This window comes from Amblyraja radiata, chromosome 11, assembly GCF_010909765.2.
Source record: "Amblyraja radiata isolate CabotCenter1 chromosome 11, sAmbRad1.1.pri, whole genome shotgun sequence".
NCBI lineage: Eukaryota > Metazoa > Chordata > Chondrichthyes > Rajiformes > Rajidae > Amblyraja > Amblyraja radiata.
Genome location: NC_045966.1, coordinates 16,959,550 through 16,971,859, shown reverse-complemented (window position 1 = coordinate 16,971,859; position 12,310 = coordinate 16,959,550). Strand labels below are relative to the sequence as shown.

The following is a 12,310-nucleotide window of genomic DNA, read 5'->3' as shown; positions in this document are numbered from 1 at the left end:
CAAGGCACAAATCAGGAGTAAAATTCTAACCTGAATGCTTGGGACTTGGATGTCAGACTTGCAGATTTTCTGGACTTGGATAATATTCCTGTTAATACCATAATATACTTTCAATTCACTTTTACAGATAATACAGTATCATAATTTTATAGTAAAGCAGTTCAGTTGATAGGGAGCACAGGAACTAGGGCCTTAATGAGTTTCATGGGAGAGCAACAAATGTCTCCCATTGAGCCAGAAGCTGGAGCTTTGGGATTTCCAAATGGTCAGATGGCAGATTATTAAAGTTTTACTGCCATCTGTTATATTACTGCACTTGTTTGGATGAAAGCGATTCCAAAACTATTGAAGTTCATCATCCATCATGTTAGACAAAGCAACCCCATTCTCTTCCCTGAACATTTATTTTCTCCACTATCCACCTTGAGTTATCTGCAAAATGTGTATCTACAACTCATTTAGTTTCTTCACTCGCCATCCATCAGAGCAGAGGCAGCAGGTGCATGGCGATGTCAATACCTGCAAGTGCCCCTTCCAAATTTCATATCAGGAATTTTAAATATATTGATATTAATTTATGCTATGTCAATGTTGCATCTTCCCATCCAACTCCAACATAGGAAGAAGGCAAAAAGGAAGGCTCACTGTCATCTACGAAGTTTGATCTATAAATGCTGATCTTGGCAGTATTCCCCACATCTTGCGAGTGAAGAAAAATGTATTTTTGCTTTCTGAAGCTAACTTTGATGGGATGAAAATGTACTATTGCACTCTTCATCACCTTTTCAGGCATTATATTCTAAATCAAAATTTTGTGCTGAGTTTTTTTTAAGTATTTCATATCCGGAAGTGGCGGCGCTGCCCAGCAGCTGCGGCTCGCCTGCAGTCCGTCTGTCTTTTCCTTTTTTTTGTTTTCTTTTGTCTTGTTAGATGTATGTTTAGTTTATTTTTAGTTGTGTATGTGTGGGGGGTGGGATAAACTTGCTTTTAGTCTCTTCGGGGGGATGCGACCTTTTCTTTGTTGTATCCCCGTCTCTGTCTGCGCTGAGGCCTAAGAGCTGGCGGCCTCCAACAGGGACTGAACTCGAGGCTCCGGAGGCAGATCCAGGACTTACTTACTATCGCAAAGCTGGCCGACTTCGGGGCTTTGGTGGCGCTGCGATGACGGCCCGACTTCGGGGCCTCGGAGGCTTCAGCCGCGGGCCCAGTGGACGACAACATCAGGAGCTCGCAGGTCCCGGGTTGGTGACCGATTCTCCGGAGCTCCCGCAATAACAGCTTCGTCCATTGGACTGGAGGGTGGCAGCTTCGCCCGCCCCGGGCCGCGGAGTTTGAACCGGCCCGTTTTTAAGCTCGGATTCGGCCGCGGTACTTACCATCACCTGGCGGGGGCCCCCAACATCGAAAGCCTGGATCGCCTCAACGCAGAGGGAGAACAAGGAAGGAAGAGACAAGGACTTTAAGACCTTTGCCTTCCATCAAAGTGAGGACGTTCTTGGTAAACTCACTGTGATGGATGTTAAACTGTGTTCATTGTGCGTTCTGTTATTTTAATTTTTTGTTCTGACTGCAAGGTATGCAAATTCGTTCAAACTGGAGACAGTTTGAATGACAATAAAGGATACTTTATACTTTATATCTGTTATACCAGGATAAACTATTTTTCATGTTCTGGAAGCATCATTGTCAAGCACATAGGCATGAAATCTCATGTTAATCCTCTAAACTTGAGCTGAATGCATAAAACCCAATATGCAATGCTGATCCAACTACCTCGTGGCCTGATTCTAATAGCGATTCTGATGCTCTCAAAGGTTGATTTATTCCATTGACTTCATATTGATAAGTTATTCAAGTTATTATGATTTACTTCATACTGAAAATGATACTTGAAATGCAGGCAATATTTTTGGTTTAAGAGGTCATGTTTTTGCATTTGTTGATTCATTGATTGTGAATCAATGCGTATAATGTTAGGAATTCAAGTCATCCTAAATCTGGATGACAGAATAAGAGTCGTTATTGAAACTGAGCTGTTTTGCTCTTATGACTACGAGCTGCCCAAATTAAAAAAAACTGGCAGAAAATCAGAAATTTTGATTAATAATGGCAAAGCAACTGGAGTTGGAATTAAAATGAAATGCTTTTGCTAGAAATGTGACATGGTAATTATTGTCAAAGTGCAGAACTTACTGGGTTGGAATTTACAGTCAGAGCTGAAAGAATCAAATGCTTTTTAGTGCATTTGCATTTCTCCCCAGATGCATTATGAACTTTTTGAATTGCAGCTTGGGATAGAGTTCCTTTGTAGCATAAAACCCTACAGAGGGGAATCCGGGGTGTGAGCAAGATGCACAATACATCCCTTAAAACAGTCAAGTTTAAGAATCCTCACTGAGACATGTCCAGTCTTAACCAGAAAATATTAATTAAAATATGCTCTAATGTGATAATAAGTCTGGGGAAAATGGGTTTGAATTAGCTAGAGAAGGGAAAAAGTATCCTCACTTGGTCTAGTACCTATTAAAAGTCTGATCTTGGATGTGTGTGTGTGTGTTTATTTGTTTGTGTATAATCACATCTTCTCGAAAAAACGACGCGCTAACGGTAACATTTTTACATGTTCCGGTAGAGATTTTTCCCCTGGAGTCCAAAATCACCTTACCTGAAATATTCATGCTTTATTACACGAGTTATTAATGAAAATGTTCAAAAATCTGTAAAATTTTGGGGGGGAAACCGGCTGTCATACGCTGATGATGTCACAATGGGTCTGCGTGCCTGCCGTTCTTGCTCATGCTGCGAGTGATGTCACCCCCCCCCGGCACTCGGGCCCTGGGTCGGGACATGGTTGGTAGGTTGCTGCCGCAGGCCTATCCCAAGACCGGCGACTGGACCTGGGCAGATGCGAAGCCGGAGTGAGGGAGTATTGTGTTCGGTAACCAGCCCTCCCCTGTGATGCCTCCCACCCCTCAAACTCTACCCCCTCCCTCTCTGTCCACTCCCGCTCCCTCCTCTGCCCCCTCCCGCTCCCTCCTCTGCCCCCTCCCGCTCCCTCCTCTGCCCCCTCCCGCTCCCTCCTCTGCCCCCTCCCGCTCCCTCCTCTGCCCCCTCCCGCTCCCTCCTCTGCCCCCTCCCGCTCCCTCCTCTGCCCCCTCCCGCTCCCTCCTCTGCCCCCTCCCGCTCCCTCCTCTGCCCCCTCCCGCTCCCTCCTCTGCCCCCTCCCGCTCCCTCCTCTGCCCCCTCCCGCTCCCTCCTCTTCCCCTCCCGCTCCCTCCTCTGCCCCCTCCCGCTCCCACCTCTGCCCCCTCACGCTCCCTCCTCTGCCCCCCCCTCCCTCTCTGCCCCTCCCCCCTCTGCCCCCTCCCGCTCCCTCCTCTGCCCCCTCCCGCTCCCTCCTCTGCCCCCTCCCGCTCCCTCCTCTGCCCCCTCCCGCTCCCTCCTCTGCCCCCTCCCGCTCCCTCCTCTGCCCCCTCCCGCTCCCTCCTCTGCCCCCTCCCGCTCCCTCCTCTGCCCCCTCCCGCTCCCTCCTCTGCCCCCTCCCGCTCCCTCCTCTGCCCCCTCCCGCTCCCTCCTCTGCCCCCTCCCGCTCCCACCTCTGCCCACTCCCGCTCCCTCCTCTGCCCCCTCCCGCTCCCTCCTCTGCCCCCTCCCGCTCCCTCCTCTGCCCCCTCCCGCTCCCTCCTCTGCCCCCTCCCGCTCCCTCCTCTGCCCCCTCCCGCTCCCTCCCGCCCCCTCCTGCCCCCTTTTCTGCCCCTGCCCCCTTTTCTGCCCCCCTTGCCCCCTCTTCTGCCCCCCGCCCCCTCTTCTGCCCCCCGCCCCCTCTTCTGCCCCCCGCCCCCTCTTCTGCCCCCTCATCTGCCCCCCCCCCCCCCCCCGCCCCCTCTTCTGCCCCCCCCCCCCGCCCCCTCTTCTGCCCCTGGCCCCTCTGCCCCCCCCCCGCCCCCTCTGCCCCTGCCCCCTCTTCTGCCCCTGCCCCCCCTTCCCCTCTCACTCTGTCCCTGCTCCTGCCCCCTCTCCCTCTCTAGCCGCACCTGCAAGTTGGGGACTGTGTGAGTGGATAGGGTGGGGGATGGGGTAAAAGGAGCTTTTACCTTTGTGTTCATGTATAAATATTGGAAATTAATCTGGATTACGCTGGGATCTTTCCCAAGCCTATTTCAGGAGATTTAATGCCACTCAGATATTCTCCATGAGGTGGTGTAATAAATCAATTTGTAAAGTCTCAACTGATCTTGATATTTTCATTTTGAAGTCATGTCAGAATTTTGCAGTAAAGTTTACAGTACAGATTAATATTCCTATAAATTAAAAATCACTTAGTGACATCTCCTTATGTTAATAAAGTGACATCAGACCACATCTCTCATTATCCCTGTTCTGAATGTGCCCAGTGTTGACAGATTGTGTCTGAAATGGAAGATTGCACATCCTCTTTGCAGATTTTATATTACAAGCAACTTTTTTTTCTCTTTAGTATTAATGGGTTGTATGGTGGAAGTTTGTTTAAGAAAATAGCTGAACATTGAAGTTCCGTGAAACATAATGATTGAGTAAAATTGCATTTTCTTAGGAGCAAAAATCAGTTTGAAACAGCAGCTGATCAGTTTATTTATTGTAGAAAGGTATACGATTTATTTCATGGGTGTCAAGATATGATGAAAGGTTTGTTTAAAGCTGAGTTTCAAACTCTTGTATAATGCTGGTCCATCCACAACTGGAGTATTATGTCAATTTTCAGCATTTGTGCCTTTTAGGCTTTGGAAAGTAGAAGAGCTAAACTAAAGTGACTTAACCTTGAAGTCACAGTAGTATGGTAACGGGCCTGTCCCACTTTCACGACCTAATTCATGACCTCTGCCGAGTTTTCCCTTGACTCATACCCGCATCATGGCCGTCACAAGGTCGTAGGTAGGTCGTGATGCTAGTCGTAGGTACTCGTGGCATCAAGTAGGTCGGGGTGTTTTTCTAGCATGATGAAAAATGTCCACGAGTAAAAAAGGCCGTGAATTAGGTCGTGAAAGTGGGACAGGCCCTTTAGGCTGAAGACACTGGGGCTACAAGACATTCGGTAGATGTATTTAAAGTCTTAGCGAGTGGACAGGATTTGAGAAAAATAGTTGCTGTTTGATCAAGATGCAGGGATGTATCATGAAGATGATCAACAACAAAAACGCTGATGGGGCAGGGGGAGTTTGTTAACAGGGAGCGAGGGGTAATGTTCCAGAATGCACTTGAGATAATGGTGGAGGTTATCCAATTGTGTTTGAAAAGCATCTGCATGAATATGTAATTTCCAGGGCTTTGGAATGAGGCTGAGGTGTGGAATTAGTTTTTCTCTTATATGACTTGTGTAGAAACATAGAAAATAGGTGCAGGAGTAGGCCATTCGGCCCTTCGAGCCATGGCTGATCATCCAACTCAGTATCCTGTACCTGCCTTCTCTCCATACCCCCTGATCCCTTTAGCCACAAGGGCCACATCTAACTCCCTCTTAAATATAGCCAATGAACTGGCCTCAATTACCTTCTGTGGCAGAGAATTCCAAAGATTCACCACTGTGTGAAAAATGTTTTTCTCATCTCGGTCCTAAAAGACTTCCCCCTTATCCTTAAACTGTGACCCCTTGTTCTGGACTTCCCCAACATCGGGAACAATCTTCCTGCATCTAGCCTGTCCAACCCCTTAAGAATTTTGTAAGTTTCTATAAGATTCCCCCTCAATCTTCTAAATTCTAGCGAGTACAAGCCGAGTCTATCCAGTCTTTCTTCATATGAAAGTCCTGACATCCCAGGAATCAGTCTGGTGAAACTTAATCAGTCTGGTGAACCTCTGTAGACATTGTCCGCCAGTTTTATTCCTTCCCCATGTAACCATTGCTCTTATTCTGTTAAATTAAGTCCCTGGACACCATATAGTAAATAATCCATTGAATTTTAATTTTAAGTTGTATATATAAACACTTCATGTTACAAATTTTCAGTTTTACTTTTTTGTTAAACATATATTGTACACGTATTTGAAATTGATAGTTGAGGCCTAAGTTATATTGGCAGTTGGTCATTATCTGTGATAGAAATATATAAATTCTAACTTTGATAATATCTATGATTTGCAATTGAATGGGGAAGTGAGGAACATTTAATGTTATTTTTCATCCAAGATAATGATTTGATGTAGCTTTTTCATAAAAGGGTAATATTTCTTAAAGCATCAATAAATTATTTAAAATTGGAAAGGTAGTTATTTTGTGTTTGTGGCTTTTTAAGTTGCATGTTTAGTCTGAAACTTGCTATGAACGTCTTGATTATTTTGTAGACTAACCTTATGTGTGCATGAACTGCATTTAATGTATGGCTATTGTGTTTGTCTTTGTTTTTTCGCCTGCAACACTCCTACTAACTGTGAACGAAATCAAAAGGAATTGGTAAATTATCCACTGCTGATGGTAAAGCCTTCGCAGATCCTGAAGTACTTCGAAGACTGACTTCTTCTGTTAGCTGTGCGTTGGATGAAGCTGCTGCTGCCTTGACCCGGATGAGAGCAGAGAATACTCTAAATGCAGGACAAGCAGACAAGTACGTGTTTTTAAATTATTTATAGTGTTGGTAAATGTAGAAGGAAACGTTGTTTAACAAAATAGCATTTAAAGTGAAGAGCGGTAATATAAAACTCATTTTACCGCTGGGAGTTTCGATTTCTGCCCTTTTTTCTTGTGGCATGAATTGACTGATTGCTCCCGTTCGTTCCTGTTTTATTGCATGTTTGCATAATTTTCTGTGACATAGGAATATTTACAACTGTAACTTTTTCAGTATAGTCTCCATGTGTGGTTTTCTGTTCTATTTTGTAAAAGAGGCATTGCATGGCTTATTATTTTAGACTATGTCTAATTTTGATAACTGTACATTTCAAAAGATGAGTTTATATGTAATTAAGTGTATAAGCATATGAGCCTTTGTACTACCCACATATCCAGAAGAATTGATCTCTCAAAAACAATATGGTTGTGTAGGAAGCCAACTTAGACACTAAATTGTAAAGTCTCAACTGATCATGATATTTTTATTTTGAAGTAATGTCAGAATTTTGCAGTAACTATATTCCCATTATAATACCCATTTTAATATGTCATTGTTTAATGTCATGGTTTGCTTTTCATATTGTAAACCAATTTTTTGAAAGATCAATGAAGTTTATGAACTTAGTTTTTAAAATTTGCTTGGCCATTCCAACCTTTGTTATTCCATTGATCTGTTTATTTTTAAATAAAAAAACTTTATTCCAGCTTAATCTTTTAAAACAATGTCTTACAAATAAAGTTTAGTTTCAACATTTAATATTTCGGCCAGTTATAGAAATCATATTAAATTTCAATTAATTAACCTTTATTATTGTGTACATGAGACAAGAGTGGATTGGCAGAAGTATGGCAGAGGCTCATTATGAAAAACAGGTAAAAGACATTGGAAGGACATAGTGTATGACAGGATGTAAATTTGTCTCTGTGCCTAGCTGTTAAAGGGCAAATGAGCTTTTTAATATATCAATGTACAAGATAAATAATTCCATATCTTTAATGGAGAGACAGAAAAAATGGAGTTTGAATGTTGCGTAAGTGTGTGTACATAAGACTTTTCCAATTGCTCATGGCATGCATGTGAGAGCAAAGATCTTTTTTTTTTAATGGAGATATCTCTATATCTTTGGAGCAAATTATTAAGTAGAATATAGTTGATTCACTCTTAACTAAAAGTTGTAACAGTTAAGGGATAGAATTCGCCAATAGTTCCTAAAATACAGGTTCAGTTCTGATGCTGATACCCCACATAATAAGAAAAAGTTGCACAGTAATGTCTGCTGCCCCATTCCTGACTGGCTGCCTGCCTTCACAGTGAACTCCCATGAAGCATGAACCAGGAAGCAAAGACAGCTGAGATGTTTTTGTTATTAGGAAGTACTTTCCATGAATGAAATTAATACCTTGTATCAAGTTATTACCATTCACCATTTTTCTTTTTTTAATTATAATTTGTAGGATACATTTAGAATCATTGTGTGGCAATTCCCTGATCCAGATTTTGACCCTTGTTTTTCTAAGGTTATTATTGATTTGCCTGAGCAAATGGTGAGGCTGTGTATAGTCAAGGCAACAACCTGCCAAAGACCACTGCTCAATAGAAGCACAGTTCATGAACATTGTTCAAGCTGCCATAAATAAACATCACTTGGTGATTTAATCCCTGTTCTCTGACTTTATTGTCTTTGTTATAGAAAACATTTGCATTCAAACCTTTTTAATCTGATGAATGGTAAATTTAATTGTCGTTCTAATTAACAACTTAAAGCAAGTTAGTGCAGACTCAGACATACGGAAAAAACACTGACATCAAAACTTGTGTATGAATGCATTTGAGCATCATATGATTTGCTGTTTTAGCTCTGCCTTCAATGGAGTTCAAAAATAAATTGAGTATATGTGTTTCTATAAAATTAATTATTTTTTGTTGTTAGCCGGAGCTTGGCCGAAGCATGCTCAGATGGGGATGTAAATGCTGTCCGAAAACTGCTGGATGAAGGACGAAGTGTCAATGAGCATACAGAAGAGGGAGAGAGTCTGCTGTGTTTGGCGTGCTCAGCCGGGTACTATGAACTTGCACAAGTAAGTATTAGTACGCCTGAGTGACAATAAATGTACTTTAACATCCTCTATTTTTTTCTAACACTGCAGTTCACCTTTTTAGGATTTCTACCTTTTCCTATTTATGTCTGATGTTGAGTTGTTAAATAACAAAAATTAATTATTTGGCTATATTTCTGCAGAGGACATTTGGGATCCTAATCATATTGCAATTAGCTTTGCGTGTTATTTTTATTTTCACATCATGGTAACTTGTCAGTTGACATCTGAGGTCGGACTTGGATAACAAACATTAGAGAAATTGGATCTTAAAATTTCAGATTAAGATTGCTATCGATGATGTTTAAATTTGGGGTTAAATAAAGATCAAGGAGAGGAAATATTGGCATGAAGGTGGTGGAATGCAAAGAAGAAATGGAACAAATCTGCTGTTTTCATGCTGTTTAAGCACGGGATAACTACCATAAATGCCACAAGCTAAAATCTGACAATGACTGCTCCAACACTAATGCAATTCAGATGGGAGGTAGGGATAAATATGTAGGTGGAGGAAATATGGTTGACCTGAACAGGAGGTGAAGCACTTGACAGGACAACATAGTGCAAAAGCGGGAGCAGCTGCTACCTCATAGCGTCAGAGACCAGGCTTCAATGCGCACCTTGGATGCTGTCTGTGTGGAATTTGCACATTCTTCCTTGAACTGCGTGGGCTTATTCTAATTACTCTGATTTCCTACCATATGTCAAAGATGTGCGGGTTAGTAGGTTGTTGGCCAATGTAAACACAGTGGAAGATACCAGCAGCGTGCCTGAAATTCAAGACAGTCGGGGGTGACTTCGAGAGTCTGACTTTGGTGGTTAGTAAGATTTTAGATTCCATTATAAAGGAAGTTCATGATAAAACAGGCAAAAGTCAGCATGGCTTTGTAAAGGGGAGGTCTTGCGTGACAAATTAGTTGGAATTCTATGATGTAAATAGTTGGACAGACAAAGGAGAGTCAGTAGATGTTGTTTACTTAGATTTTCAGAAAACCTTTGATAAGGTGAGGCTGCTAAGGAATATGAGAGCCCACAGTATCAAAGAGCAGATACTAGCATGGATAGCAGGTTGGATGGCAGAAGACTAAGAGTGACAATAAAGGGGGCTTTAATGGATGCTCCTTAGATTCTAGTTGCAAAGTGAAACATGCAATTTTACAATCTATCCTACAAAATCTATCCTTTTGTATCCTATTAATTTAACAACTTCTTTAATTAAGGTTCTGCTAGCTGTGCATGCTAATGTTGAAGATCGGGGCATCAAAGGAGACATAACCCCATTGATGGCAGCTGCCAGTGGAGGTTATGTTGACATAGTGAAATTGCTGTTGGCCCATGATGCTGATGTAAATGCTCAATCTTCAACAGGTAAGTAAAAATTATATTTGACTATCGAAATTTGTTTGTTTTTTTGTAAAGTTTTCTTATTTACGATAGTTTACATTTGCATTGCTTTTTGAAAAAAATCCTCAGGAAACACAGCACTCACATATGCCTGTGCAGGAGGGTTTGTTGATGTTGTAAAAGTACTTCTGAAAGCGGGAGCCAATATTGAAGATCACAATGAAAATGGTCATACGCCTCTGATGGAAGCAGCAAGTGCTGGCCATGTTGAAGTTGCTCGGGTGCTTTTAGAATATGGCGCTGGAATAAATACTCATTCAAATGAGTTTAAAGAGAGTGCACTTACGCTGGCATGTTACAAAGGTATGATAACTATTCTTTAATGGTGTGATGGAAACATGCATTTTGAAACTGGAAAATCAATAAATACAGTTCAGGTCTTCATATCCAAGTAGAAACTTGAATCAGCTGCTGGTATAATAAAATGAATGGAATAAGACAAGACCTGCTAGCAAGTAATTGTAATGTGATAAAATAGTCAGCGTATATTCAGGACATTTGGCATTTGTGTAAAATAATCTTAATGTTTAAAAAAAAAAGCTGCAATTATATTTCTAATATATGGACCCAAATTGAAGTATTGTGTTATTATATCGTGACAATCTTTGTGCCATATTTGAAATGCTATCGTTAGAACTTGGTGAGTGCCCCACCCCAGTATCACTTCATTCTCGATAATAAAACTTAAGTATGAACAAGTAAGAGAAATAGAAGCCTCATATATAGGGCTTATTGTGAAATATTGATGGTTGTCTCTGGTTACAGTATCATTATGATAAAATACTAATGACTTTATTCAGTCTGAAACTGAATTAAACATAATTTTCAACAGTTCAAAAATAATTTAGATTTAGTGTTACAGTTTTTTTAATTGTAACTACCCCTTGTGTATTGTACAGGTCATTTGGAAATGGTGAGGTTTCTTCTTGATGCTGGTGCTGATCAGGAACACAAAACTGATGAGATGCATACAGCTTTAATGGAGGCATGTATGGTAAGTGTTTTCATGCTGCACCTTTTCTCCATCCCTTTAAATAATGTTACATCGGTTTCGTTGGGCTTCAATATATTGCACTTTATTTACAGCCTTAAATTATGTTAATTTCACTGAACAAATTAAAACTCTATTTGGTCTATACGATCTGAGGGAAACTAATGCAATTTGTCTTAGAAAAAAAATTAAAACACTGGAATGAGGAATTTATCAATATTCAAGATTAACTTTCTATAGCAATTTGTTTTGTGCTTATTTATGATTACATTTTCGGAAATATTTAGCATCAATTTCCATGTTATTTGAATTTCACAAAATGAACAGTCTTTTCATGTGAGTGCATGTTTTTATCTTTTTTTAATAACCTTTGTACAAAGTAAATTGCTGACTGCTTGAAATCTGAAGTAACAGAAAATGCTGAAAGAATTCAGCTAGTGTCAATGGTGAAAAAATCAAATTATTTGAAGAGGAATATGCTGTGGGTAAAGGGGAACGGATGGATACACCAAGATCTTCAGAAGTATTTGATATGATTGTGCTTCAATGATTATTGCAGAATTTAAAGACTCTTGATGGAAGAGGTAATGTATTTGCCATGGATAGATTGGGTGTCTTACATGAAACAGTAGGCATAAATGGGTTGTCTGGCCCGCATTGATTGGTGCCAGGGCTTTTGGAAAATGGTGAAAGATTCAACAGCTTTGTGAAGGAATCTGAATATACTAGTACATGATTTGCAAAAGGCTTGTATGTAGGTATATTAAGTAATTGGGAATCAAACAATGTTATGAAAACAAAAGTACAGATCCTCCCCAACTAATGCATGCCCAGCTATGCACATATGGGAGACTGGTGATATGGATTTGCAGTCTGCTGCAGTGGTGAAGGCACTTCTGCCGGGTGGGAGCATGGTTCGTGACCCCATTTCTTGTGAACTGTTCGGGTTTCAGTAGATATAGCTATTGGGGCTAACAGAATCAAGGGATATGGGGAGAAAGCAGGAACGGTATTGATTTTGGATGATCAGCCAAAATCATATTGAATGGTTGTGCTGGCTCGAAGGGCTGAATGGCCTGCGCCTGCATCTATTTTCTATGTTACGAACAGCTTACAGGAATGGAACCCTGTCATGACCTGTGGATGACCCATAACGCGGTTATGCTTCTGTTATGAGGCATAGGTATACAAAGCATATCTGGAACACTGGCCGGCTTGAGGGACTGGATGTAATT

General features: G+C 41.4%; 1 protein-coding gene across 12 annotated transcripts in view; it reads left to right on the top strand.

Annotated features, from left to right (window-relative positions):
* The window catches only part of LOC116978333 (ankyrin repeat and KH domain-containing protein 1-like), a 140,406-nt gene that overhangs the window by 76,810 nt on the left and 51,286 nt on the right, over positions 1-12,310 (top strand). For 10 of the 12 annotated variants that reach the window (XM_033029432.1, XM_033029424.1, XM_033029423.1 and 7 more), the window contains 5 exons: positions 6,422-6,578; positions 8,515-8,662; positions 9,901-10,048; positions 10,154-10,387; positions 10,984-11,078. In XM_033029432.1, coding sequence (XP_032885323.1) covers positions 6,422-6,578; positions 8,515-8,662; positions 9,901-10,048; positions 10,154-10,387; positions 10,984-11,078 — 782 coding nt within the window. The remainder of the gene's footprint in view (positions 1-6,421; positions 6,579-8,514; positions 8,663-9,900; positions 10,049-10,153; positions 10,388-10,983; positions 11,079-12,310) is intronic. The other 2 variants (XM_033029428.1, XM_033029426.1) reach the window with 1 other exon arrangement.